General features: G+C 40.8%; 3 protein-coding genes across 4 annotated transcripts in view; 2 read left to right on the forward strand and 1 right to left on the reverse strand.

The window, feature by feature from the left end:
- Positions 1-27946, forward strand: part of LOC135981658 (uncharacterized) — a 70483-nt gene that overhangs the window by 40055 nt on the left and 2482 nt on the right. The gene's annotated exons all lie outside the window — the stretch shown is intronic.
- On the forward strand, positions 9-15196 carry TXNL4A (thioredoxin like 4A). 2 transcript variants are annotated; one of them, XM_005281432.4, is made up of 4 exons: positions 9-148; positions 1385-1557; positions 12640-12743; positions 14577-15196. In XM_005281432.4, exons 2-4 carry the CDS (start codon positions 1405-1407, stop codon positions 14746-14748), a joined length of 429 nt encoding a protein of 142 aa, XP_005281489.1. In that variant the 5' UTR covers positions 9-148; positions 1385-1404; the 3' UTR covers positions 14749-15196. The 2 variants fall into 2 exon arrangements, with proteins under 2 accessions (XP_005281489.1, XP_023957882.1); XM_024102114.3 differs by lacking the exons at positions 9-148; positions 1385-1557 and adding an exon at positions 2889-2968.
- HSBP1L1 (heat shock factor binding protein 1 like 1) lies at positions 19287-27245 on the reverse strand. The gene is made up of 4 exons (XM_024102147.3): positions 26570-27245; positions 22872-22938; positions 21642-21736; positions 19287-19794 (listed from the first exon to the last, which is right to left on the reverse strand). Exons 1-4 carry the CDS (start codon positions 26612-26614, stop codon positions 19789-19791), a joined length of 213 nt encoding a protein of 70 aa, XP_023957915.1. The 5' UTR covers positions 26615-27245; the 3' UTR covers positions 19287-19788.

Consider the following 27946-nt stretch of genomic DNA (forward strand, 5'->3'; position numbering starts at 1 on the left):
CCGTCTCAGGGCGCCCATAAAGTGTTGCGCGTGGGCGCGCGCCCTCCTCTGGTCCCCTCAGGGCTCGCGGCGCGGTCGGGGGCCGTTGTGGAGCGTGGTGTCAGCAGCTGCAGCGGCGGCAGTTTCTCTGTGTGCGCGCCCGGGGGAGGTTGGTGTCTCGGGGGCCGCTGGGCGGGCTCCACGTGGAATGTTCAGGAAGGGGCCTCTGATAGCGGGAGCCGGCCCGTGCCGCTGCGGCCAGGAGCGGGGGAGGGCAGCTTGAATGCGGTGTAGGGAGGGGCATTGTGGAGAGGCCCTTGGGGGTGGGGAGGCACTGTGGGAGGGGCCGGCAGGCGGTGTGGGGGAAGGGCCAGGGGCGGGCGAGGGGGGCAATGTGGGAGGGGCCTTGGGGTGATGCGGGAGGGCTGGGGGGGCGGGGCTGGGGGTGCAGTGGGGGACGGGGTGTCAAAGCTGTTTTTGGATTTCAGTGGCCCCATGTCATTGCCCCCATTTGCGCACCTGGTTTGCCCTCAGTGGGGGCAACCCCCCCATTGTGCCACCCCCCCCCTCACGGAAGGGGTTTGTAGTAATCATAGCTGCTGGAGCTAGGGTGCTACTGCACCCCCTGCCTTGCAGTGGTTTCCATTATATGCAGGGTTTACAGTTTGAGTCGATGGCTCTCAGCACCCCTACTATAATAATTGTTCCAGCAGCCTGGTAGTAATAACTCATTTAAAAATGGTAAGTTTGGGAGCAAATCTGTGAAGCCTCTGAACATGGCACATCTAACCTGACTGCTGTGGTATTGCCGGCCCTGTTGGTAAAAGACTGAAAATAAAGGAATGGAGATGGTGAGGGCTGGTGGGGTTTCTCTCCATTCTTCCCATTCCTGGATGGGAATCTTGCTAGAGACCCATCTTGCTTGACTGGACGATGGTTGCCATGTGAAGCCTGGTCCTACTCCATACTGAGCATTTCCTTAATATTTCCCACCAGTACTTTAGTGCCAGTGAGAACACGGTTGTAGAGAGGTCACAGTGTAACCACCATGTCATTTAGGGCTGTTCTGATACAGGCTAGGAGTAGGTGACAGTAGTCAAAATGCTCACTGTCGGTCTATGCTAGAACAACTATTGGTGAAACTGCAACAAAAACAGTGTATATACACCGCATTAGGAAAATTAGATAGTCTTTATCAGAATTATTTCACTACCTACAATATTTTTGGAGTGTGTGTGTGTGTGTTTTTTTATAAAGGAAACCAGTTAGGACTGGGCATGTGCACCATCTTAAATAAAAGTTAACAGATGGGTGTTAGTTTAGCTTTATTGGGTTGGCTTTCATGAATAATGTTAAGTAGATTTCAAGAATTGTTAATTCTTAGATGGTTTCTGTCCTTTTGCAGGCCTTACATAAAGTTTAAAAATGTCGTATATGCTTCCTCACTTACACAATGGCTGGCAAGTAGATCAGGCCATTCTTTCAGAAGAAGACCGTGTGGTGGTCATCCGGTTTGGACATGACTGGGATCCAACTTGTATGAAAATGGATGAAGTGTTATATAGTATTGCTGAGAAGGTAAATTTGGATTGTCATTTGAGATAATTGTATGTTTCTGTTCAGCATCTGAAATTGCTTGTTCTTTTTAGTCTAAGGCAGTTTCTAGGCAATAAATCCAACTTGTTCAGTTTCCTTAACAAGCTATGCCTACATTGAATGAATGTGAAACAGCTCTCTACTTTCATGGCCATCTGAAATAATTACCCACCAAGTTGTTTAATGCTTAATTGAATGGAAACAGTACTACTACATTCTAAAACTGAGCATCTGTCCTGGAGAATATTTTTTTTTCTGACTGCTGCTGGTTTAACACCTAATAATCTAGGTCATTCAGAGGGAAACAAGTTTCATTAATACCTATAGTGCTTATACCAGTGCTAAGATTGAGCCAGCATTGTCACTTGATACTCAGAATGTGTAATATTAATACACTAGCAACTAGAAAATTAATTGGAATAGCTTTAAAAGTTTAGGTGTTTTTAGTTTGGCATATGTTTTTAATTTAAAAATTTTAAATCTTAAAATGCATGGGAAGAAATGCACTTAATGAACATACTCAGCCTTGGTTGAAATGGGTGCCACTCCATTGACTTAGAGTTTGCACTTGGTTATACCAGGGCTCAAATGAATTTTAATCTGTACATATTGAGCCAATCTCTGCCATCTGAGAAAGCTTCAAATGATAACCCGTGACAAACAGATCACCCCCATTTAAGCATCTTAGATAATGAGGAAAAATTAAGAATTGTTTACATAAATGTGATTGGATAGATCTTATCCTTTCATGTCCTCTCAGATAACGTTATTGCATGGTAGTATAACTAGACAGAAATCTTAGCAAATTATTTGCTGGTTAAACCTCATAAGAAAAAATGGGAAATTCAAATAAAACAAGAACCTAGTCAGAAAGACTACTGTGAATTAATGTTTAAATGGCATTCGACAATTGTTTCCAAAATCATTTGTACAGTTCTCTGTATGCTGTTAACCTGATGTGAAGCTGTTTCTGTGGCAGTCATTTCTTCTCGATGGCATTCTTAAAAAATTGCACTTCTCTTGTTCATCTCAGTGTTGAAGTCATCTGGTAAGGCTACTGTGTACATATCAAATATTGAGCCATAACAGGATTTAAGCTAGGAGGATGCTTTGACATTTCTTCAGCACAGCTTCTTTGCATTTGTTTGTCTTATGTTTACTTTTAATGTTGTGGGAATTGATGGATTATACACGGGACTACTAGTATTTATCTTTGGCAGGACTCTTGGCAATTTGGCAGACATATTGGCATTTAAGTTTTTACGAGGGAAAAAGAACAATGTAACTTTTTATTTAAAAATCTCCCTCTGCAGAAATGGCAGGTTAAAGGGGGAGATCCTTCCTCATCCTCTTGCTTACGAGCCATGTTTGGATCTCGCAGCTGTTTTAAAGAGTGAGTAAAAGTTCCGATTGTACAGGTGTTTATAATCTAAAGCAGGGGTTCTCAAACTTCATTGCACCGCAACCCCCTTGTGACAACAAAAATTACTACAGGACCCCAGGAGAGGGGACCGAAGCCTGAGCCTGACCAAGCCCCGCCACCGCGGGGGTGTGTGTGCAAAGCCAAAGCCCCATTGCCCCAGGCTGGGGAGCCAAAGCCGAAGGGCTTTAGCCCAGGCACGGGGCCTGTAATCATAGCCCCACCGGCCAGGGCTGAAGCCCTCGGCTTGGTCTTGGGCCTGGGCCCTGGGCCCCAGCAAGTCTAAGCCAGCCCTGGTGACCCCATTAAAATGGGGTCCTGACCCATTTTGGGGTCCCGACCCACAGTTTGAGAACCGCTGATCTAAAGCATAGTACAAAATGTTGCCATGCCATAGCTTCATGCTACATTTGAAGAAAATGTAGCTCTATTTCACACTTAGTACTGAGATGGAACATTTATTTTTTTAATTTGCAGCATGATTTTAGGAAGTAGTAATGTATCTGTACTTTATAATCAATGTGGAGTTGAACTTTAATGACTTGACTTGTATTTTGGCAAAAGAAAACTAGAGCAAACCACCAAAATATAAAGTAGATTGTTACCACTAAAATGTATCCTTGTTTACAATTGAAATAAGCATTTGTTTCAGTGCAATACATACCAAAAACTTGCATACTTGAGAAAGTTTAACAAGAAATAATATGTTGTGTGAACGGTTTCCAGTTTTTCCAGAGCAAAAATGTAAGAATACTGTACTTATAAAATACCTGGGAAATATCTCAAATTATTTTTTGCTGTACAGAACACTGATTGTTTCAAAGGGGGCCTATGATTCCTGGAAGCTCATCCCCCGGGATACAGAGCTTTGGGTGCTAAATTTTTATATAATTTAAATACAAATATTTAAACAATATTTACAGTAAAAGCCAAAACTTGTCTAAAAGTAAATACAAAAATCAGACAAACCTCAAATCGGAAACCTTTATTGTATGCATGACATTTGGTAGAGAATCACTTGCTCTCTGGCAAGTGATGACTTGAGATGACTGGGTCTGTTGCTTTGCATCTACCCAACCATGGTTGAAAGACACACTAGCAGTGGCATCTACTCAAGAAATACCCACTTGTCCCTGTGTTTCTACTCAGAGGCAAAAGCTACAGAAAGAGTTAATGGGCAGAGTAGGGAGGTTAGAAAAGTGTAGCTACTATTAAAGCTGGTGGTATTTGCAAATCATTATGATAAGCATACTCTCTTTAAATCATTTTGTAATTTTAAAGCCAGGAAAATATCGATAAATTTAAAGCTTGTACGTCTATTAGCTAGGGCTGTCAACAGTTAACTCATGTGCTTAACTTAAAAAAAAATTAATCACGATTGAAACTATTAATGGCAATTAATTGCACTTTTAATCACACTGTTAAACAATAGACTACCTATTGAAATTCATTAAATATTTTGGATGTTTTCCTAAATTTTCAAATATATTGATTTCAATTACAACACAGAATACAAAGTGTACAGTTCTCACTTTATATTATTATTTTTATTACAAATATTTGCACTGTAAAAATGATAAACAAAAGTAATAGTATTTTTCAGTTCACTTCATACAAGTACTGTAGTGCAAGCTCTTTATCATGAAAGTGCAATTTAAAAATGTAGATTATTTTTGTTGCATAGCTGCACTCAAAAACAAAACAATGTAAAACTTTAGAGCCTACAAGTCCACTCAGTCCTACTTCTTGTTCAGCCAATCACTCAGCCAAACAAGTTTGTTTACATTTACGGGAGATAATGCTGCCTACTTATTATTTATAATGTCACCTGAAAGTGAGAACAGGTGTTCGCATGGCACTTTTGTAGCCAACATTTCAAGGTATTTAAATGCCAGATATGCTAAACATTCATATGCCCTATCATGCTTCGGCCTGAAGGGACATATGAATCTTGAATGCAGCTAGCACTTAAATATCTTGCGACGCTGGCTACAACGGTGCCATGCCAATGCCTGTTCTTACTTTCAGGTGACATGGTAAACAAGAAGCGGGCAGCATTATCTCCTGCAAATGTAAACAAACTTGTTTGGCTGAGTGATTGGCTGAACAAGAAGTAGGACTGAGTGGACTTGTAGGCTCTAAAGTTTTTGATTTGTTTTTTGTACATAATTCTACATTTGTAAGTTCAACTTTCATGATAAAGATATTGCACTAAAGTACTTGTATTAGGTGAATTGAAAAATACTTACTTTGTTTTACGGTGCAAATATTTGTAATAAAAATAATATAAAGCGAGCACTGTACATGTTGTATTCTGTGTTGTAGTTGAAATCAATATATTTGAAAATGTAGGAAAACATCCAAAGATATTTAAATTGTATTCTGTTATTGTTTAACCTTGCAATTAATCACGATTAATTTTTTTATCACGCGATTAATCACAATTAATATTAATGCTTATGAGTTAAAATTCAAAAGCACATTCCTCACCCTAAAAACTTTCCTTTGGTCTTTTTTCTCATTTAGACCTTGATACTCATGTTTATTTCCTCCTGTGCTCTCTACCACTTTCTTTTAGGACTGCACAAAATTTCCCATTAAATCCCCCCCAAATTACCCTGTGTACGTCTTAACTGTCACTCAAGCTCTGACGGAAACTTCAACCTCGCTTTGGCTTGTTAGTGCAGCTCTTTAGGTCTCCATTATATTTGTATGAAAACCATGTAACTTAAAGCTATTTTAAAAACAGTTTCCAGTTAATACAGTTTAAGTGGCCACAGTGGACAATGTCAAACTTTTTTAAAACTGTCCTCAAGAGTAGATCCTAATTGCAAACTGTTTTGGTCAGATTGTTTAACACTTTCTATCTAAACTGTGTTAAAACAGCTTCATGCTAAAAGTTTTAGTGTAGACTGGGTGTTAGCTGTCGTAATGCTTGCAGCCATAAGGGTTTTTTTCTGCTAAGGTATTGTAAAGGGCATTAGGAAGAAAGATATTGGAGAAAAAGTGGGATTCATTTTTTCTTGTCTGATGTAAAGCCTTGAGCCGTAAATGGGAAATAATATTGTATAGCTGAAAGTTGATCTTGCTGAGTTATATGAGGGGAAGTAAGTGGAGAAATATATGTATCACACTAATGTTCTACAATATCAAACAGGGATCGGCAACCTTTGGCATGCGGCCCGTCAGGGTAAGTCCCTGGCGGGCCAGGACGGTTTGTTTACCTGCAGCGTCCGCAGGTTCGGCTGATTGCGGCTCCCACTGGCTGCAGTTCGCTGCTCCAGGCCAATGGGGACTGCGGGACTTACCCTGATGGGCCGCATGCCAAAGGTTGCCGATCACTGTTGTAGAATGTAAAGGACCTACAACTTTTCTTATCTCTGGTCATGGACCAGTTCTAAGAAATGGCTTAATACTGGTCCATCAAATATTTCTAGCCCTGAGAAGTATTAAAATGTTAGCCATATTTAAGGTTCATCAACTAATCATAAACTTTTTTGGATATGTTTATTGAACAATGTAAAACTATATTAGCTTCACAAAATAAAAGTTGTTACAGATGCTCCCCGACTTACGCAAGCGTTCCATTCCGGAACGCCTTCCGTAACTTGAGTTTTGCGTAAGTCAGAAACATATCTTCGACCATTACGCCCAAAAAACCCACCCCACCTCTTATTTCTAGCTTACGGAACTTTTTCCGTAAGCTTGGAGTTGTGTACATCGGGTTTACGTAACTCGGGGAGCGTCTGTATATGTATATTTTGTTATATGTACTTCTGCCTGGGTTCCCTCACAATAGGTGCGATAGGCTTTTAGAATCTACACTGCTGCTGTATTCAACAGTAACTTCAATGAGCCATTGTAGTTAAGTGGAGAAAATATCCATTTTTTTCCCCACAGTCCACATATGCTCCACTCAACTTCATTGGGTGTCATAGCTTTTCTTGAATATGGAAGATACTATTATATTAGCAGTGTTGGACGTGGATGGCCTCTCAGACTTTGCTTGAAGAGGGAAACATAGCAGATGTGTAGGTATTCTCTCTCTTACTGGGATTATTGAAGTTCTATATAGTTATTAAAGAGCAAAGATATCAAAAACATTGATCTGAGAAACACCAAGATAATGGTTGTGCTTCCCTGCATATTCTCCACTTCTTCCATTTCAGCATGATGTTAGTGCACAGTACACTTAACTCCTAAATGAATGCCTATGCTTTTAGAATGAATGCCTATGCTTTTTGAAATCCGTATTCAGATGGTATACAGTATTGGTTCTAGTGTTAACAGTTCTAATAAAATCAGACTGAAATTAAAAGGTGAGTGGAGGAAGACAAGTTGGCAGCAAAAAGTGGAACTTGAGGTCTGACACCTTGCAGATAATCTGTCCGGTAGTATTTTTTTCAAACTTTGGAATCATGCAATGTTTAATGCCCAAGCGCTAAAAGGAAAATTTTTTTGAGAAGCCCCATTGATAAAACTGATTTACTGCAAGGATTTTTATGTATTTAAACTTTTCTTACTACACTTGAATGTGTGTACAAAGATTTCCATTCACATTTTTATAGGTGTCTTCACTGAACACTTTTTTAAACCTTAAAGAGTCTCAGATTTATCCTTTTTTACTTTCCTTGAAAAGGTAAATGTTCAAAAAATTCTGCAAATGTTATTTGTCAAATAAATATGGAGGCTCCAGCATGGCATTGGGGAGCACAGGCCACTGGCTGCACAGAGGTGGGAGGTCACGGTGCAGCTCCCCTCCCAGGACATAGATTCAACAGGGAGGCTGCACCCAAGCCTTACACAGCACAAGGGCTGGGTCTGCCCAAGAAACAGCCCAGGGCCCTGCCTCTCTGTGCCAGGTGCACCAGGTTTCAGCAGGCATGCTCAGCAAGGGACGATCTAAATGTGGGGGGATCCAGGTGTGGGTTGAGAGGGGGTTCTGTGTGGGGCAATCTGGGTGCAGGTGGCTTGGGGTGGGGGTGGGATCCAGGCACGGGGGGATCTGGATGCACAGGGGTTCTGGGTGCAACAGTAATGAGACTCTGCAGGAGAGTCCAAGTGAAGATGGTTGAGGCTCAGCAGAGTGGGGTGTCCAGTTGCTGGGGGAGTGGGCCTTAGTGGGGTGGGGATCCAGGTGCAGCTGGTTGGGGTTCGGTAGGGTGGGGATCTTGGTTTGGGTGGCTTGTCACGGTGGTCCAGCTTCAGGGGGAGTTCTGGGTGTGGGGGGAGGTGAGGCTTAGTGTCAAGGTCTGAGTTTGAGGGGGTCTGGATGCACGGGGGCTGTGTGGATGGGGGAGCAGCTCCCTGTACGGCAGTGGTTCCCAAACTTTAACAGCCCACGAACCCCTTTCACTAAACTGTGAAATCTCGTGAACGCCCTCCTAAAAATTAATATTTTCAGGGATTTAAGTTTAAATTTCCTCAGTGTGATGAATGCCCCAACTGCCCGGCTCCACTCTTCCTGGGGCTTGGGCTGCTAGCCCTGCATGGGGAGCGCTGGGGTTTGGGCTGCTGGCTCCCCTGCTGACCGCCGGGACTTGTGCTGCCAGCCCCAACTGCCCGGCCCTGTTCTCCCTGGGGCTCGGGGTGTCTGCCCTGCAACCGGGTCCCACCTGCTGTCTCCAATGCCCAAGGTCCTTTGTCTGCCATTAGTGAAATTTTTCTGGCGAACCCCCTGTAACATTCGGCAAACCCCAGGGGTTCGTGAACCCCAGTTTGGGAACCACTGCTGTACGGGGATCCCGCCCCCTGCAGCTGAGAAGCATGCAGGAAGCACGGGGAAGAGGGAGTTTGCAGAGCTTCCTACAGCTGGGGGAGAAATCTGGGAGTGGGTCTGACATGGCCCTGGATGCTGCATAGGGGAAGAGAAAGTCCCCTCCTCCCCAGCCCAGCCAGGACTAGCAGCTGAGCCCAGCGCAGGGTAGGAGCCACCAGCTGGGTCTTCCCCAGTCCTGCCCCACAGTGATTTACCTCTCTGCTGGCTGCCCTGGGCACCCGAAACATACTGCTGGGGGAGGGTCACATGACTGCTGTTGTGGCTTTCCTTTGCTTCCCCATTAGAAAGTCATTTTCTGTGGGGAAGCAAAGAAATTGGGGGATATATATTCTGCGCATGCAAGGTGGCACAGGATTTCCCCCAGGAGTAAGTACCCGTGTCTGATTATAAACTCAAGTATCTTTCACTGGAATTAGAATTGTGCCAGCTGCAATTGTCTTTAAGTATATTTGTAGCTGACGGGGTACTATCAGGATTTGCTTTTCCAGTATTATATTTATTTTCTTTTCTGGTTTGAGGTACCTATGTTAATTTAGTGTTTAGTGTCTTGCTCTCATATCTGACTTCTAGATAGGCGCCACTTTGCTGAAATGCTAGGGAACAAGTTTTATACCCTAAACAGTGGTCCCCAAACTGTGTGACATGCCCCCTTGGGGGGCATGGAGGAATGTGCATGTGGGGAGGGGGGGTTGCAGCAGGTCTGGGCCAGCCCCCACAAGGGGAGGGGGTGCCACCCAGCCCCGCTTTGCCCTCGGACCAGCTGCAACCCCAGCCACAGCTCCACTTCCCCCCAGCTGCGACCCCAGCCACAGCTCCACTCTGCTCCCTGCTCTGCCCTTAGCCCCAGCTGCCACTTCCCTCTGCTCCACCCCCAGCCAGCTCTGCCTTCATTCCCTTTCCGCCCCCCAGGCTAGCTCTCCTCTAGCCCCAGCTCCTCCCCCATCTCCAGTTCTGCCCCCAGTTCCACCTTCAGCTGAAACTCCTCTGCTGAGCCAGTAACGGAGTGGGGGCGCAGACAGATTCCATTACTGGAAAGAGGAGGCACTACAGGAAAAGTTGGGCACCATTGCTCTATATAGGAACATTTGTTGTTTGTATTGCATTAGTGCCTAAGAGCCTCAGTTGTTGACCATGTCCCATTCTGCTGGGTTCTATAGAAACGCGGAACAAAAAGATGTCCCAAAGAGCCATCTAAGTAACATGGCTAGTGATTCCAGTGTTCAAATGCTGTAAAGCATTGAATTCTCATTAAAAATCTTTTCAGAATTGAAACAAAGGGCATGGAGAAAGCAAGAGGAAAGGAAGGAGTTCTGGATTTAGTTCCTAACTACCTCAGATTTCATGTGTGATTTTTGGACAAGTTGCTAAATGCATGTGTCTCAGTCTGCCATTTGGAAATAAATTGTTATACTAATTTTATAATCTAATGTTGGGAAGATAAATTCATTAATGTTTGGGAGGTGCTTAGATTATGGTGATAAGATCTCTACCAAAGTATGTATAATGATCAGAACAATCTCGTTTTCAAAGTGAGATTCAGCTAATGTTATTTATTGAATATTAACTATGTAAAACTTCTCAGTTTTGTAAAACAAAGAAAAGTTAATATTTGTACCCTCACTGTGGCTTCCTCTCCTAAAGTGTGAGGCCATTTGGGTCCCTTGTTAATGACATACAAAATTCTGTAGTTATATTCAATAGGAGCTGTACTTGCTCAGTTCATTTAAATAGAGACAATAAAAAAAACTTAAGTTTAAGCCACTCACATAGTAGGTGTGCTAAGTTAGTATTTCTTGCATTGAATAAAAACAATTTTTGTATGTAAAAATATTTTACTTACATTTCTCAAAATTGTAATGGTATTCTTTTGTACTTCAAAAATAGAAATGTTTGTGCTTGTGCTTTGATTCATAATAAATTCTTCCTTTTGCAGTAATGCTCTTTCATGAAACAAAGTATATTTTAAAAATTGTGGACAATGTGATCTCAAGGTTAGCCAGACACTGATATTTTATTCAAGGACTAAATTTAGTGTGTCATAAGAGTTTTAGGATTTTGCTCACAAATGTGCATTGTAGAAATTTCCCAGCAGGAGAATTGCACCTGAGCTGTTGGTATTGTACATGTCAGTCACTTGGTAATTCTTACAGAAGCTGCAGTAGGGTGAAAATGTTGTCGTAGTTTCACTGTGCTGGAGAAGTCTTTTCCTGCAAAATCAACCTGGAAGCAATCAGTTACTTCAGAAGATTATCTGATTTGATCCTATAATACAGTTAACTTCATAGGTAATGTGAACTGAGTTCTTGGGACTGACTATATGTACACAAATTTTGAGGTTTGATACTGTGACTATACATAAATTTACGTTTTTGACAGACATATGGATTATGATGTATACCAAATAGTTCTCACTTTGTAAATACATGAAAAATCAAGATACTTTCTTAAAACTTCCCTACTGTTGTGTATGCATTTGCAGACTTTTAAAATGACCAATTGCTGTTTACCCTAGACAAAAAAAGTGCTTGTCTGATGCTGCATAATTCTGTATTGGTTTATTTGTTAACATTTCTATTTAATCATATTTTGTTTTCAGTTGTACTTGACAGAAAATTAAATAGTTAAAAGTACTTCAAAAATATTAAGCTTGTTACATTCTAAAATTTTACAAGTATTACCTTTAGAGAATGCTACATTTGCCTACTTATGCATTGAAAAGTCAGGAAACAAAAACATAAGGGTGTTCGCACTACATTAACTCTTCCCTGTTATACATGTGTGTTACAAAAGCGAGCAAGTATAATCATATAAACATTTCTCAAAACTGTGTTGTTTCTGCAACTGAAAAATATTATAGATGCTACATGTGTATCTAATCCTTGTGTAAATGGATATTTTCATTATCATTGTCCAGTGTGTTTAGTGACTTAAATGTTCATATCAGTTCTCTTCTTTTTAAGATTATTTTATTAATTCGCTCAGCACCTGTGGACTGTACATTTTCTTTTCAATTGGCAGCACAGCTTTCTTCAGCAATTTAAGAAATTAACCATGAATTTAGTAAGAAAACCCCTTTCAAAATGTACTGTGCATGTACAAAGTGCAATCTTCAGTGCATAATAACTGCAAAATCAAATCCTACTTTTGTCAGAGCTTTCAGAAGCATTTCTCAATGAGGAATATTTACATGCCAGATTTAAACTTTCTACCCCTGCCATTTGGACTTCATAGCTGTCCAAAAAGCCTGAAGGTTTTTTAATTCTGAGGTTAGTGTTGTTTTCCCCTACTGTTCTATTAAATAATAGCTAAGCCATCTTTGCTCAAACTAAAAAAAAAAAAAAAAAACTTTCTGCTTTGGACACAAATTATGGAAAATTTCAGCTTTTGGGGTGAAAGATGCTGGAAGTCATAAGCAACTGACAATTAAGCATTTAAATTCTAACCCTTCAACAACCTTAATAGCATTTGCTAGTGCTCTCACCTTAAATATTTTTAGGGTCGGACATATAATTGAGAGGAAGGCACAATAGAGTGTGACTTGGCCACTATTTTAATACATTCCATTTTTCTGTTACTGGATGTGAATTCCCTTTCGCTATAAAATTAATGTCTTGTCTGTATTATTTTAAAATATCTTTATTTTCCAAACCTTTAAGAGCCAGTTAGAAATGGCAAAAGTGAATAAATATTTGCTTGACTTTAACTTAGTAATGAACATCTTGCAGCATTATTGCAATAACTTAAGCATATTATTTTTTCTAAAATCTGTCAACATTCTATAAAAAGATCAGTCTTGTATAGTTATTAAAGGCTTGCTAGTGTGTTTTGCTCTGTTTAGTCATTTTAATTTTGTTCTCCTGTACAGGTAAAAAATTTTGCTGTTATTTATCTTGTGGATATCACAGAAGTACCAGACTTCAACAAGATGTATGAGTTGTATGATCCCTGTACTGTCATGTTTTTCTTTAGGTATGCCTTATTTCTACTATATAATTTAATTTGGTGTATTGGGGCTTACATGCTATAATTAAAGGCAATGTATTGTATGCATTTTATATATGCTCGTGTATTTAAAAAAAAAATTTAAGAGGCTATTGTGCTTATGTACAAGTAATTGCATTCAAGTTCAGTGTAGCTCTTCCCCAATTAATCTAATACATGTTAACACCTTGTACCAATTCTTCAGTTATATTGATGCCCTGACCCATTGCCACTTAGCACTTCCAGGCCTGAGAATTAAAAACAGCACTGTTATGAACCAAGATGATACTGCAAATAAAGCCTGGTCTACACTAGGGAGTTAGGTCAGTAATACTATGTCACTCAGTGGTGTGAAAAATCTGCACCCCTACACAACGCAGTTAAACCCACCTAACCCCCCGTGTAGACAGCGCTAAATTGATGGGAGAATTATCCTGTTGACCTAGCTACCACCCATCAGGGAGGTGGATTACCTATCCTGACAGAAGAACCCCTCCCATCATCATAGGTCTTCACTGAAGTGCAGCAGCTGCAGCATTTTAAATATAGATGAACCCTAAGATCCTGACTGTGGGCTGAATTTTCACTCTAGTGCAATCTTCATTACAAAGTACAGTGGGAAGTTAAATGGCATTGTTTTATATCTTACTGTGTATTAATGTATGCCATCTGGCTTAATCAGTCTGGATAATTTTCCTCACATTAGACCCATTGAAGTCAATGGAGTATTTCCATTGACTTGGAGGAGGCCCACTGCACACAGGAAGCATTATTGCATTCAAGCAGAGTTTTTTAAAAAAGCATTCTGAGCTTTTTTTCCTTCCTGCTACCCAGCTGCACACAACACTACCTATGAAATCAGCAATTATGCATGTTTGAATATGCACATAGCTGATTTTTGAAGTTAGATTTACAGAAACAAGCCCTAAATATAATTAAAATATTTACATTTAAATATCAAATGTGTAAGTTTATAACAATATCCATATCTCATAGTTGAAATGTCTTACATTTCCTAGAGTGGTAGAACTGCTAAACTTTTTGCATTCATTCCTCTGTATTTGCTTCACATTTTGAAGTGTGGCAACATTTAAAGACACTGCCAACATAAAATTAAATCTTTTCTGTAATTACAAATAATACCTCAAATTACTTGTGCTTGTACTTTTTGGTTTCTTGGGGAAATAAAAGTACACTGATCCACTTCACTTTGTTGTTCTCATAGACTAGCACAACATTTGAATTCTTGGCACCCTAGGGAATTTCAAATTTGAATTTCTAAAAAAAAATACATCTCGTTCACATGCCAATTAAATAAACAACACAGATAGAATATTCATAATAGATAACTATCCACATTATTCAGTTCTTGAACCACTAGGTCTACTTCTAATTGATAAAATTTGTTAAAGGACAAATACGTCTAGAGCTTTTTAGCAAGGGACTTTGTTCAGAAATGTTGTTTTTTTTTGTAGGGGGAGGCAGTGGGAGGAAAACATGAAGACTGCTATTCCTAGGAATAAATATAAATCTCTGATGTTACAATCTTGGTGCAGGTCATCTTTGTATCTTTTTAATGTAACTTTAGGAACAGAAAGCCTACCTGTTTTAAAATAGTATTTATCAACTTTCAACCTGAGCATGACCATAACAAATACCATTCTGGTATTCTGCCATTTAGTGTAATACTTATTTGCTGACCTACACGGATATGGTGGTAGAGCTACATATTGCAGGGCGCTTGAGTCTTGTGAAATATTAGGAAAGAGAGTAGTTTAGCATATTGACCTGTTTTTTTCTTTTTTTTCTTTCCTCTTAAAGGAATAAACACATCATGATTGATTTAGGTACAGGTAACAACAACAAGATTAACTGGGCGATGGAAGACAAGCAAGAGATGATCGACATTATAGAAACAGTTTATAGAGGAGCTCGTAAAGGTAGAGGTCTCGTGGTGTCACCAAAAGACTATTCTACCAAATACAGATATTGACATTCTGTGACACTTACCCTCTCTTTTAGTCCACCTCCACATACACATAATTATCCTTTGTATATAAAAGTTGATTTACATTTTTTATTATGAATGTGTTTTGAACTCTTATTTAAAAACTTTGTAAAATTCATTTGAAAAAAATAGAAGACATGAAGTCTGGAACCATTTGATTTCAGAAATGCAATAGCTGGATCATTCCTTTTGAATTAAAGGACTTTAACTCTGCAAATGTCAACCTCTCGGTATAATATATTTTTTTAACACACAATTCTATTCTTAGAAAAATATGTAAAAAAATGACAAGTTGAAACAAATGTACATGAGAAACTTTTACTGTAGCCTTTTAATGGATAAAAAGTAGTGTTGTATTGTTTTTGCCTTTAGCTTATTATCTTTAATAATAGTAATAATAAAAGTATTTGCCTTTTAAGGTACACCTCTTGAAGTTAATGGCTTGTCACTTTTGTCAGAGTCCTGATATTTTGTTCATGTCTGGTAATGGAAACCAGAAACCATTAGCACTGAAAAGAGAGGGTGAAATACTAAGCAAGCAAAATTCTCTGGAAATACAATTGTTGCATATCTTTAAAAAAATGTGTGTGTGTGTATATATATATATATATATATTCCTATGTTTGAAAAAAGAGGCTAAGTGTGATTTCTTCACTATAAAGTTATGATTATGGAATTGCTATTCTACAACTAAAGTTTAGACACTTATCATTATATGCATTTTTCATTATAAAACAGACTGAAAACCACTTCTAACTAAATCAGAAAAGGTCTTTTATTTGTTTGTGGGCAAATGCACCAGCCATTTTGAGAAATGCAGGTTGAACTGGTATTCTAGTAACTCTGAATTTGTTGCATTCCCTGATCCCCAAGAACTAGTGCATATGGCTGTACTTAACTATGGTGAATGATTCATTGTTTGCTATGTAAAAATGTATTTCTAGGTGCTATACAAAATATTAAAAATTATATGAAAAGTCCTAATTTTACAAGCACTGTATGAACAGGGATCCAGGGCCAAGACTATTGGGCATCTTAGAAGCAGCACTACAGGAGTCCCCGCCCCACTCTCTGTGCTTGTAGTGATTCATCTACATGAAGATTATTTTAAAAAACAAATCACCTTTTATATTAAGAAAATGCCTAAGACTTATATATGTTATCTCAATAATTTAAAATATAAAATTTGTTTTTATTAAAATTGGAACTAAAGAAGTTCATAGTTCAGGTTCCATAAACATCCATAACTTTTTCCTGGTATCCCTGGCTAATTTCACCCTCATCATAAATCTTTTTTTCTCATTCGCCTATCCTCGGATACATTTACAAATTGGACTAAAACTCTGTTAGACCATTGCATATAGCCCACGGGCACACTTCTAGTTCACCATCCTTTTGCCTCTTACCTTGTTTGTACTAACTAGAGATTCTGTGCTTTCTCATTGGGGTCCTAAGAACAACATACTTAATCTTCAACCAAATATAGTTTAGGAGCATCTCTCCCATATGACACCATTCCACTGAGAGTCACTCTACCTAGGCCAGTAGTTTTCAAACATTTTTCCTGGCGACTCAGTTGAAGAAAATTGTTGATGCTTGCAACCCAATGGAACTGGGGATGAGGGGGTTGGGGCATGGGACGGGCTCAGGGCTTGGGCAGAGGGTTGGGGTGTGATGAGGGGTTCAGGGTTTGTGGGGGCTCAGGGCTGGGATGCAGGAGGGGTCAAGGCTCTGGGCTGGGGGTGCAGGGGCTGGGGTGGGGCTGAGTTTGGGGTGCAGAAAGGGGCTCAGGGTTGGGGCAGGGGATTGGGCCACAGGGTTACCTCAGGTGGCTCCCGGTCAGCGGGGGTGCTAAGGCAGGCTTCCTGCCTGTCCTGGCACTGCGGACCGCGCTGCACTCCAGAAGCAGCCAGCAGCAGGTCCGGTTCCTAGGCAGAGAGAGGCGCACAAACAGCTCTGTGCGGCTCTCACCTGCAGGCACCGCCCCCCCACCAGCCAATGGGAGTGCAGAGCTGGTGCTTGGGGCAGGGGCAGCGTATGGTATCCCACATCTCCCCCTGCCTAGGAGCTGGACTTACTGCTGGTTCTCTTCCAGGGTGCAGCACGGTGTCAGAACAGGTAGGGAATAGCCTGCCTTAGCCAGGCAGCAGCACTGACCAGACTTAATGGCCCGGTTGGCAGTGCTGAGCAGAGCTGCTACGACCCAGTGCCTGACATTCCGTGACCCTTGAAAACCACAGGCTTAGGGGAAAGACCATTACAGGATGGGGGTGTCTTATTGCTCTTTTAGGTTTGTTGGGAACTCCCAGAAAGGCTGAAGCAACCTGGCAGAAATGCTTCCAATAATCTGGAGCATGGGTATGAAGATTCTGAAGTGGTTTCAAGAATGGGGGTTTTCAGGCATCCATATAGTTGGAAAGATCTGCAAAACTTGATTAGGCTGGTGGGAGAGTTCACAACTGATGCTGCTCATTAAATTTTATAATTTCTTAGATACAATGAAGTAAGGCACTTGCATTATAAAGGGAAAGAGAAGTGTCCCAGGTAATGTCAAAGATAAACATGCACTAGCAGGGGCTACAAGGTTTTTTAAAGCCTGGTCAACTGTTCACTGACTCTCAGGGTCCATCCTGGACTCTGCCTTTCACTAAATAGTTGAGAAACTAATTTTAACAATTTAACAGCTGAAAAGCAGTTAATCATTTTATTTTTGTTTGTTCTTCCTGCTACACTAAATAGAACTGGCTTGACCAGTTGATGCAGGAGAGGGGTAGATGCTTAGTTGATCAGTGGTTTAGTATGCTTATTTAGCTTAGCCTTTTCTTGTCCATATAGCAGGAGTGAGATAGTGTTTTAAATAGATCTAGTTAGACTGAGGTGAAACTCCTCCCTTGCTTAAACCTGTGTAATCCATGCTTAAATAATTCCAGCTTGTTTTGGTATTAACAAAGCGCAAACAGATTTATGTGACAATGAAACTGGTTTACATGTGTCTGTTAGGGATTAGAACTTGTTTAACTAGGTTGATATTTTTTTTAAATAGATTCTTAGATTGATGCAACTTTTCTACTTTAAAGAAGCCCTCAGAAATAACTGCTTTATTCTAGTGTTCCACTTTTGGAAGACTGATTCCTGTACTACTGCATTCCTGCTTTTTGTCTCAAGCCAGCGGAAGGGAGGTGGGGTGAAGAAACAAGATCCATAGTAGTTTTAAGTGTGCACTCCTCCCTGAAACACTATTGTTGAGAATGATTAACTTGCTTCTCTTCATTGGTCTTTTCCTGTTTGTTTCCTTTACTAGAGTTAATTTTGGGTGCATTCAAGAAAAGGCAGATATAAACTGCACTGTAAATATCTTAATTGGGAAATTATTTCCTAGACTGTAAATTCTTTGGGATAGGGACAGTCTTTCCTTGTGTGAACAATGCTCGGTGCATAGTAAATGCTTCTGGATTACAAATAAAGTAGCATTTTTCTAAACAATATTATTTACCTACTCATACCTTTGTTTTGTACCCCGTAAAAGATGTGTTCAAATGCCATTAAATTCAATTTCCAGCAAGATGTTACCTGGTAATAGTATCCTTTTGGAGTCTTATATCCTTGAAGTTCATTAGTTTTCTTTAATGTATTCTGTCGAGTCTATCTTGTTAAGTACATGTATGATAGCATTATCTCATGTTCCAAAACCTATCCTATATTCAAAATGGGATCCTTTCTGAGCTCAACCCCTCATGCTGGGGAAAGTATTTGGGTAAGCTGTGTTTTCCTACTACAAATTGTATGGTGAGATGTATGCATACCTCAATGTTGGTATGCACTATTTTGGTGGGGTTTTGAAAAGAGGTATGTAGCAAGACAGAACTGAGGGCTCTATTTAAGTGCACAGTCCTTTTCTGTGTATAACTTTGAAAAAGCAACTTGGAAATTCATCTGTACTTACACACCTCTGAATACAAGATGCATCTTTGGCTAATGTCTACACTACAAGCTAGGGGTGCGATTCTCCTGCTTATGTACGCATACTCATGGTAGCTCTCACTGAACTAGCGTGAGTATAAATAGCCATGTAGCCATGGTAGCATGGGTAATGGCAGCAGAGGCACGGCTTAGCCGTGCTTAGTACAAACCCTCCTGAACCAATAGGTGCTGCTACCCATGCTAATATGGCTACACTGCTACTTATATTTTCACTAGCTTGATGAGAGTTAGTGAAAGCGTGCATATTCAAGCAGAGGAATCACAGTCCTAGTTTGTAGTGTAAATATAGTCTATGCACCAAAGTAGACTATATCACGCAGATAAAAAGATAAAAATCTTATATTTCAGCATTAATAGTATGGGTACATATTCTGAGAGAGAGAGAGAGCTCGTGCGCACACTGAATCTAAGAGAGTGATAAAATAATGTGGGTTCATACACATACACTATTGCAAGTGTGGAAATACATTGCCACAACAGGATTCAGTTATTTTGGGACTATTAAACTCAAAAACCAGGAAATTCTGAAACAAATGTAAACATTTATTTTGAAAATGAATAGCTTTTTATTTAATCTTTATCATTTTAAAAATTACATGGCTGGGCAGATTCATTATATATATTTTTGGATTTTTGCAATGAATATTGTATACAAATTTAGTCTTATCTCTTGATAAGATAATGTTTCTTCTGTGGCAATCTTAAGTAAAATGTGTCATTAGTCTGATGGTCATAACTCATCTTTCCTCCTTTATTGGATCAGTAATAAAAAATGGAGACTTCATATCTTGTATGACATAATTTGATTATATACTTTTCTTTCACTGGAGCTATTCTTTGTGATTGAAATATTAATAGATGTTATAGTTTTCAGTCATGGTGCAAGACTAAAAATTTTACCCTTTGAAGTCCTTTACAATGTGCGGTATTTTCACTTGAATTTTGTAGAAATACACATCCTGTTTGTAAATGACATTCTTCCTCTTTCTCAATAGAATGTAATACAGAATCAGTCTGTATTTCTTGATCAGTATGTTCTCATTTTCAGTGCTATGCCAAAAAAAAAAAAAAGTTATTGGCTTATTCAATTCATTAATATGGTTCAATATAATAGGAGCATTCTTGTACAATTAACATCTTAATTTAAGATTTGAGATGGTGGTTTCAATGTTATGAAATATTTTGTTTTTCCATAGAAATTAGGCATCAGAAGTGACAGAAGAATATATTGCACATAATGGTTTACTGCACTTCCTTGCTCTGTTTAATATGGGTTCCTTTAAATCACAAAAATCAACTCATTTATCTTAAATTCAGGGATTTTTTTTCAGATGGGTTAAAGGAAAATCGTGGTAATAGAAGTAGTATTTGGTGATATTTTCCAGGACAATTAAAGTGAGACAACTATATAACTATGAAGTATGCTGATTGGTGTTAGTTTTTTAAATTTTATTTTTATTTCTCTGGCTTCTGTCCAGAGATCTAGGCACCATTCATTGGTTCATCATTCTTTAGTTACAAATTAGGGTCATTGTGATAGTTCAGGTATGTGATAAAGTCTTAATTTTTCCTGTTAATTTTATATACAACTAACTGAAAAATAAATAGTTTAAAAATGCAGCATGCTATAGTGCAGGGATCGGCAACCTTTGGCACACGGCCCGTTGGAAATCCGCTGGCGGCCCAGGATGGTTTGTTTACCTGCGGCGTCCGCTGGTTCGGCCAATCGCAACTTCCACTGGCTATGGTTCGCCGTTCCAGGCTAACGGGGGCTGCAGGAAGCGGCGTGGGCTGAGGGATGTGCTGGCTGCCGCTTCCCACAGCCCCCGTTAGCCTGGAACGGCGAACCGTGGCCAGTGAGAGCTGCGATTAGCCGAACCTGCAGATGCTGCAGGTAAACAAACCGTCCCAGCCCACCAGCGGTTTTCCCTGATGGGCCATGTGCCAAAGGTTGCCGATCCTTGCTACAGTGCATGCTGTTAGCAGAATCAAATCCCAGGCATATCAAATTATTAAAAATGACCTCAGCCTTTTTTTAAATACAATTTAGATTCCAAATAAATGCAGACTTACATGGCAAAGTATTTTAACGATATTTGAAAATCAGGTGCTAATCTTCTGTCAGGATGCAAAATTACAATATGGTTGACTCCACCCCTACCCCCCATACACTACAATTCAGGATATAATGGGAGCCTAAACTAAGGCAATTTTAGGCATTAACTTTGCTCCGTGTTCTTGGGATGTCACCTTAGAAATTTGCTAAAACGAGTTCAGGATTTGAAAATACGTAGTGTAAACTTACATAAGTTCTCTTTCTGAGTTAGTCTCAAACTGTTACTTATGAGATATTCAATTTAAATGCTTAATATTAAACTGAATCTACAAGGTGATAGTCTATTAGAATACATTGTGGATCTGGGTGTGCAGTTCCCATTGAGGGAATATATGCACTCCACAGCATTTATTTTTGGCATTTTAGTGGAGCTTCAGGTATCCAGACCAAATGTAAAGATGTAATGCATAGGAAGCCTTCATTGTTAAACAAAGCACCAAAAACTTAATTTCTCTAAATAATGCTCTCTGTGATTTAGAGACAATCTTTCATCTGTGTTAAGCCTTGTCTGCACCAGGACTTTGTCTACTAGTGAAGTTTGACAACTGGTTCAGACAATGCAGACAATTCTTAATGGACCCTTAATGAGCTTGATATAAGAGAGACGCTAGAGTGGGAGGACAGATTCCTTCCATTCCAACCTTCATAGTCACAAACTGTAACTCACATGCCCACCTTTAAAAGGGATGGAGAACGTGGGCACCAGGCCTTCCTCCCCAGTAGTGTGGAAGCAGCTTACAGCATAACTATACACAACTTTGTTTTACAGAGTAACTCTCACCATCAGATCCTCATTGGTATTTTCTGTCCCAGCCTGTGCCATTAGGTCAGTGACATGCTTTTCAAGGTCATCAATACGTTCACCCATTTCTTTCAGTAAAAAGTTAAAGAGAACATTGTTATGTATAAAAAGAGTACGGTTTTGCTGACTTTCACTTCTATGAAATGTTTACCAGTCAGAAGTTCCTCTTCCAGATGTCTCCATATCATACCCATTCACTGTTCATCTATCTCATGTAAAATTGAAGCTGGAAGGAATGTTACAAAATTGTATTGCAATAATAGTCTTATAGTATCTGAAAAGGGCCGTGCTCAGTGAGTGTTTTGAATGCTTACTTGAATGCCTACCTACTCAGTGGAGTTAGAACAGCTTTCTTCCTACCAGACTGTTTTTTTTGTGAGAAATGTGCCTCAAGAAGTTGCTCTGAAAGAGAGAAATTATGCTGTATAACACCCTATTACCTAGGAGGCCATAGTGAATTACAGCTGCATCTACTAATGCTACCTGTAAGGTCAACCATGAACAACATAAATATGCAATCAAAATGTACACAGAAGCTGAATTACAAAAATGTGGTGGGGGGGAGCAGGGAGGGAATAAAATAGGAAGTTGGTTGCTGCACAAGATAAGCTGTAACAAGTTTCCAGATATGTGACCCAGTTTCTGTATTGTTAATTAGTGAGCGAGACCTCAGAGCCCTTTTTGTTCTCAGCTTCTCTCTCTTTGGGTCCAATTCTCCTTTCCCTATACATGGAAGGCTAAAAGAAAGTTTGTCTGTACTTTCTATTTGTTATGCATGATACACTAATTTAAAAAGCAGTTCTTATAGACCTCTCTTTTTCCTCTTTCACGGTTCTTGCCGAGGTGATTGTACCTGGCCTTCAGGATATTGCAGACAACTTACCACCTTTTCTTATAGATTTCCCTCAGCAAAAACTGCTGTACACTGGCTAGTCTTTACCATAAAATATCAGCATTCTTCTTAGGAAAGCTAAAATATTTAACTAGGGTACAATTTGGATTTCTGTATAAATGGGTAGTTAATTGTATTCAGGATCTTTCTGAATACCAAATTGAAGTGTAAGTGTATCCAGATCTTGATTTCTCAAAGTAAAATATCAGATAAACCAACCAGGTGAAATAGTTAGTGTTTTTTATATAAGCTTATTTAAAATCCTACTGAACTTGCTCTATTAATCTAGTAACATACAGAATAATAAAAAAGGATATTTCTCAGAGTTAACTTTTCAGTCAAAGCTTGAAAGTTCTCCTGCAGTTGCTGTAGTAGGTTTTCTGCCTGTAAAAAATAACTATTTAATTAAAACATCCACCCAAATCAGCAAAGAATATACTGTCTTGACACTTCAGAAGCACTTTCTGTTCTGTGAAAAATAAAACATGGTGTGATAATTTCACTAACAATACTGTGATGAAATAGAAGGAAAATCAAATTAGAAAAGCAGTGTGTGAAAGATGCATGGCTAAGAAGTTCATTGGCTCTTACTGATGTCTCTTTATTAATGATCTGGATGATGGGATGAATTGTACCCTCAGCAAGTTCGCAGATGACGCTAAGCTGGAGTGAGAGGTAGATACGCTGGAGGGTAGGGATAGGGTGCAGAGTGTTCTAGACAAATTGGAGGATTGGGCCAAAAGAAATCTGATGAGGTACAACAAGGATAAGTGCAGAGTCCTGCACTTAGAACGGAAGAATCCCATGTACCACTACAGGCTAGGGACCGACGGGCTAAGCAGCAGTTCTGCAGAAAAGGACCTGGGGATTACAGTGGACAAGAAGCTGGATATGAGTCAGCAGTGTGCCCTTGTTGCCAAGAAGGCCAACGGCATATTGGGCTGTACTAGTAGGAGCACTGCCAGCAGATCGAGGGAAGTGATTATTCCCCACTATTTGGCACTGGTGAGGCTACACCTGAAGTATTGTGTCTAGTTTTGGTCCCCCTGTTACAGAAGCGATGTTGACAAATTGGAGAGAGTCCAGCGGAAGGTAACGAAAATGATTAGGGTGCTGGGGCACATGACTTACGAGGAGAGGCTGAGGGAACGGGGGTTATTTAGTCTGCAGAAGAGAAGAGTGAGGGGGGATCTGATAGCAGCCTTCAACTATCTGAAGGGGGGTTCCAAAGAGGATGGAGCTTGGCTGTTTTCAGTGGTGGCAGATGACAGAACAAGAACAATGGTCTCAAATTGCAGTGGGGGAGGTCTAGGTTGGATATTAGGAAACACTATTTCACTAGGAGGATGGTGAAGCACTGGAATGGGTTACCTAGGGAGGTGGTGGAATCTCCATCCTTAGAGGTTTTTAAGGCCCGGCTCGACAAAGTCCTGGCTGGGATGATTTAGTTGGCATTGGTCCTGCTTTGAGCAGGGGATTGGACTAGATGACCTCCTGAGGTCTCTTCCAATCCTAATATTCTATGATTCTATGTATGAACACATGAAAGAACAAATACAACTATTCTTTTCCAGATTGGCTTAGAGGAGCTGTAACTAGCAATCTAATTAGTAAGAAGATCATCCTGAGGCACAATCACACAGACTGAAGGTATCACTCATGTACCCACTCCCAACCGATGATGAATCAAGTAATTAAAAGTTGAATATATTTTCTTTGCCTCCTGCACAATTATATCTCATTGTGTTTGTTTCCTGTATGCAAAATGGGGATACCTCTCTCACATGGGTGTTGTGAGGCTAACTATGTTTGTAAAAACAATGAGGAGTCTGGTGGCACCTTAAAGACTAACAGATTTATTTGAGCATAAGCTTTTGTGGGTAAAAAAACCCACTTCTTCAGATACATGGAGTGAAAATTACAGATGCAGGCACCTGCGGAAGTGAGGAAATAGATTGACAGAGCGAGATGGGGACCCAGAAGTCACCTACTACAAGACAGGCCCAAAAAGGAAAATAACAACACCACTGGCCATCTTGTACAGCCCCACAGCTAAAACCTCTCCAGCACATCATCAACGATCGACAACCTATCCTGGAAAATGATCCCTCACTCTCACAGACCTTGGGAGGCAGGCCAGTCATCTCTTACAGACAGCCCCCCAACCTGAAGCAAATATTCACCAGCAACTATACACCACACCACAGAAACACTAACCTAGGAACCAATACCTGTAACAAACACCATTGCCTACTCTGTCCCCATATCTACTCTAGCGACACCATCAGAGGACCCAATCACATCAGCGGGGGCTCACTCACCTGCACCTGCACATCTACTAATGTGATATATGCCATCATGTGCCAGCAATGCCCCTCTGCCATGTATGTTGACCAACCCAGACAGTCTCTACTTAAAAGAATGGACACAAATCAGACATCAGGAATAGTAACATACAAAAGCCAGTAGGAGAACACTTCAATCTCCCTGGACATTCAATAACAGATTTAAAAGTCGCCATCCTTCAACAAAAAAACTTCAAAAACAGACTTCAAAGAGAAACTGCAGAGCTACAGTTAATTTGCAAACTTAACACCATTAATTTGGGCTTGAATAGGGACTGGGAGTGGCTGGCTCACTACAAACGCAATTTTCCCTCTCTTGGTATTGACAGCTCCTCATCAATTATTGGGAGTGGACCACATCTACCCTCATTGAATTGGCCTTGTCAACACTGGTTCTCCACTTGTAAGGTAACTCCCTTCTCTTTATGTGTCAGTATATTTATGTCCGTATCTGTAATTTTCACTCCATGCATCTAAAGAAGTGAGGTTTTTTACCCATAAAAGCTTATGCCTAAATAAATCTGTTAGTCTTTAAGGTGCCACTGGACTCCTCATTGTTTCTGTGGATACAGACTAACACGGCTACCCCTCTGATATGTTTGTAAAGCATATTGAACTCCTGGGACGGTAGGCACTATAAATGTGAAGTCCCACTAAGGGCTTGTCTACACTGGCAATTTACAGCGCTGCAACTTTCTTGCTCAGGGGTGTGAAAAAACACCTCCCTGAGTGAAGCAAATTTCAGCCCTGTAAAGCGCCGGTGTAGACAGTGCACCAGCGCTGGGAGCTGCGCCCCTCGTGGAGGCGGGTTTTTTAGGGATGTGACCACACAAGCCACTTAAAGCGCTGCCAGTGTACACCAGCTCTTAATACAATATTACCATACTAAAAAAAGAACAGGAGTACTTGTGGCACCTTAGAGACTAACAAATTTATTAGAGCATAAGCTTTCGTGGGCTACAGCCCACTTCTTCGGATGCATATAGACTATATGTCTATGGCTGCTACTCTGAAACCTATTACCATACTGTTTGTTAGGATTATATTATATTAGTAATTGCTCTTTTCATCCCTAGATCTCAAGGGTTTACAGAGGAAGTGAAACAGCATTATCTTCATTTGAGAAGTGGGAAAACAGGCACAGAGGGCCAAATAACAAGATTAGTTAAGGAAACTTTAAGTGTAAACACAACTTGGGTAACAAACTTTCCAGCGCTTTACATTTTCCGGTGGTGTCTCAGTAAGAGCTGCAGACTGGGACTGAACCTTACCTGTTTCCTTGTCTAAACGCCTGATAAGCTGAACTAGCCTGACTAGCTGCTGCGGTTTACAAAGAACATTCTTCTATCACCCCCCTCTTGTTGGGGAAACTCCGGTTTATGCCACTGACTCCAAAAGGTGAGAATCCAGCGTGGGGCAGAGCTATTGCCCCCTAGCCGTGGGGCGCTAGGAAGGAGCTGCCACTACTGTTACCGGACTCGGCAGTGTCCTGGGGCTTTGCAGAGGAACCGGCATCTCCTCCCTCCCTGTAGCCGCTTCTCTGGGTTACTGACAGTGACCGTGTTCCCCAGAGAGGGAGAGTCGGGAGAGCGGCAGCCAGCGTGTGGCAGGGCGGCTCCCGGGCTGTGACCCCCCTGCGCCCGGCCCGCCCTGCTGGGACCCGCACTCACGAACTGCGAGAGTTCCTGCGCGCTCCGCGGGTCGTTGTCTGCCATCCTTCGCCAGCTGCCGCCTTGCCCCCGCGCCGGCCCCTCTCTCCTACTCCTCCCTCCTCCTTCGGCGGCCGCCTGCGAGAGAAGCCCGGACCCGCTCCCAGCTCCCGCCTCCCTAGCGCGCCAAGAGGCGCTGAGCAGGAGCCGGCCCGGGCAGAGAGAGACGCGCGTAAAAAGAGGTCACCGCTTCCTCGAGGGACCTGGGTTTCTTGTCAGCGCCGCAATGCCCGCAGCGCAGCGGGCCACCCCCGCAAAGCCCTTCCTTCCCGCACTTCTCACTTCACCTGCTGACAGACTGCCAGCTATGCGCAGCCAGACACACCCTGCCACACCAACCTCCACCACTGGGTACACTGCTTGCCCCAGGGACACTACCAAACAACACACCAGCTCACTGACATACATAAGAGGTCAGAGTCAGACTAGATGATCTGATGGTCCCCCTAGCCCTAACCTCTGGGAAATGGACACACAGGACACACCCTTACAAACATTTTCACCCCCACACAGGAAAAATGTCAGACACCCTGGACAAACATGCAAACGTTGACAAATACCTTGGAGACACTGCCCAATTCTTTGTCTCTGACACACACACATACACAGTGAATAAACACAATGCATGAGATTTAGATGTTGCTTGATCACCAACGCTGGCAGTGGACTGCCAACAGACACACTCACACACACAAAAAGAAAAAGTATCTTGCTGAACTTTTTAATGTCAAATGACTTTAAAAATGAGTGTTAAAAAGACTCTGCATTCCATTACTGATGTCAGCTGGAATGTTTCCTAATGAAGTACATTTATGTCTTTATCAGTGTTAAATTCAAATGTTTAAAAAGATAGGCCAAAATATTTTGCAAAGAGCCCCCTCCTATTTAATCAAGACTCTAAATATGAAGGTGGATATTTAGGACATTATTACAATATTTTAAAAATGAAGCTGGCAAAATTACAAAATTAAATAAAATAGCATTGGATATAAACTACAGTCATTTTAAATCTGTGAATTACATCCAAGTAAACCAGCCATCTGAGTTATTAAATCAATTTCCTGCTAATACAAAGCAGCATAAAAAAGTGAAGTACAACAAAACACTTAAAAAATCCATTTAAAAAAAAATTGTGCGGGGGGGCAGGTCATGCCTTTGAAAGGAGACATTTTATTTTACTTGAGACAACAAGGAAGAAGATAATCTCCGTAGGAAGTGGCTTGAACATTGCAAAAGGGTGTGAACTTAATTAGATGGTAACTGAACTGTTGAATTTACCTTTGTTATTTGCTCAGCATAATGAATTAATGAGATTATCCTCCACAGTGGAATTTCAGG

Source organism: Chrysemys picta, chromosome 2, assembly GCF_011386835.1.
Source record: "Chrysemys picta bellii isolate R12L10 chromosome 2, ASM1138683v2, whole genome shotgun sequence".
Classification (NCBI taxonomy): Eukaryota; Metazoa; Chordata; order Testudines; family Emydidae; genus Chrysemys; species Chrysemys picta.

Excerpts from the sequence above, each read along its gene's own strand:
- TXNL4A (XM_005281432.4), top strand. The coding sequence starts at position 1,405 with ATGTCGTATATGCTTCCTCACTTACACAATGGCTGGCAAGTAGATCAG. Across the intron at positions 1,558-12,639 it reads TATATAGTATTGCTGAGAAG|GTAAAAAATTTTGCTGTTAT; the intron begins GTAAATTTGGAT and ends TCTCCTGTACAG. Across the intron at positions 12,744-14,576 it reads ACTGTCATGTTTTTCTTTAG|GAATAAACACATCATGATTG; the intron begins GTATGCCTTATT and ends TTCCTCTTAAAG.
- HSBP1L1 (XM_024102147.3), bottom strand. The coding sequence starts at position 26,614 with ATGGCAGACAACGACCCGCGGAGCGCGCAGGAACTCTCGCAGTTC. Across the intron at positions 22,939-26,569 it reads CGCAGGAACTCTCGCAGTTC|GCAGAAAACCTACTACAGCA; the intron begins GTGAGTGCGGGT and ends TATTTTTTACAG. Across the intron at positions 21,737-22,871 it reads TGAAAAGTTAACTCTGAGAA|TGAAAGAAATGGGTGAACGT; the intron begins ATATCCTTTTTT and ends TTAACTTTTTAC.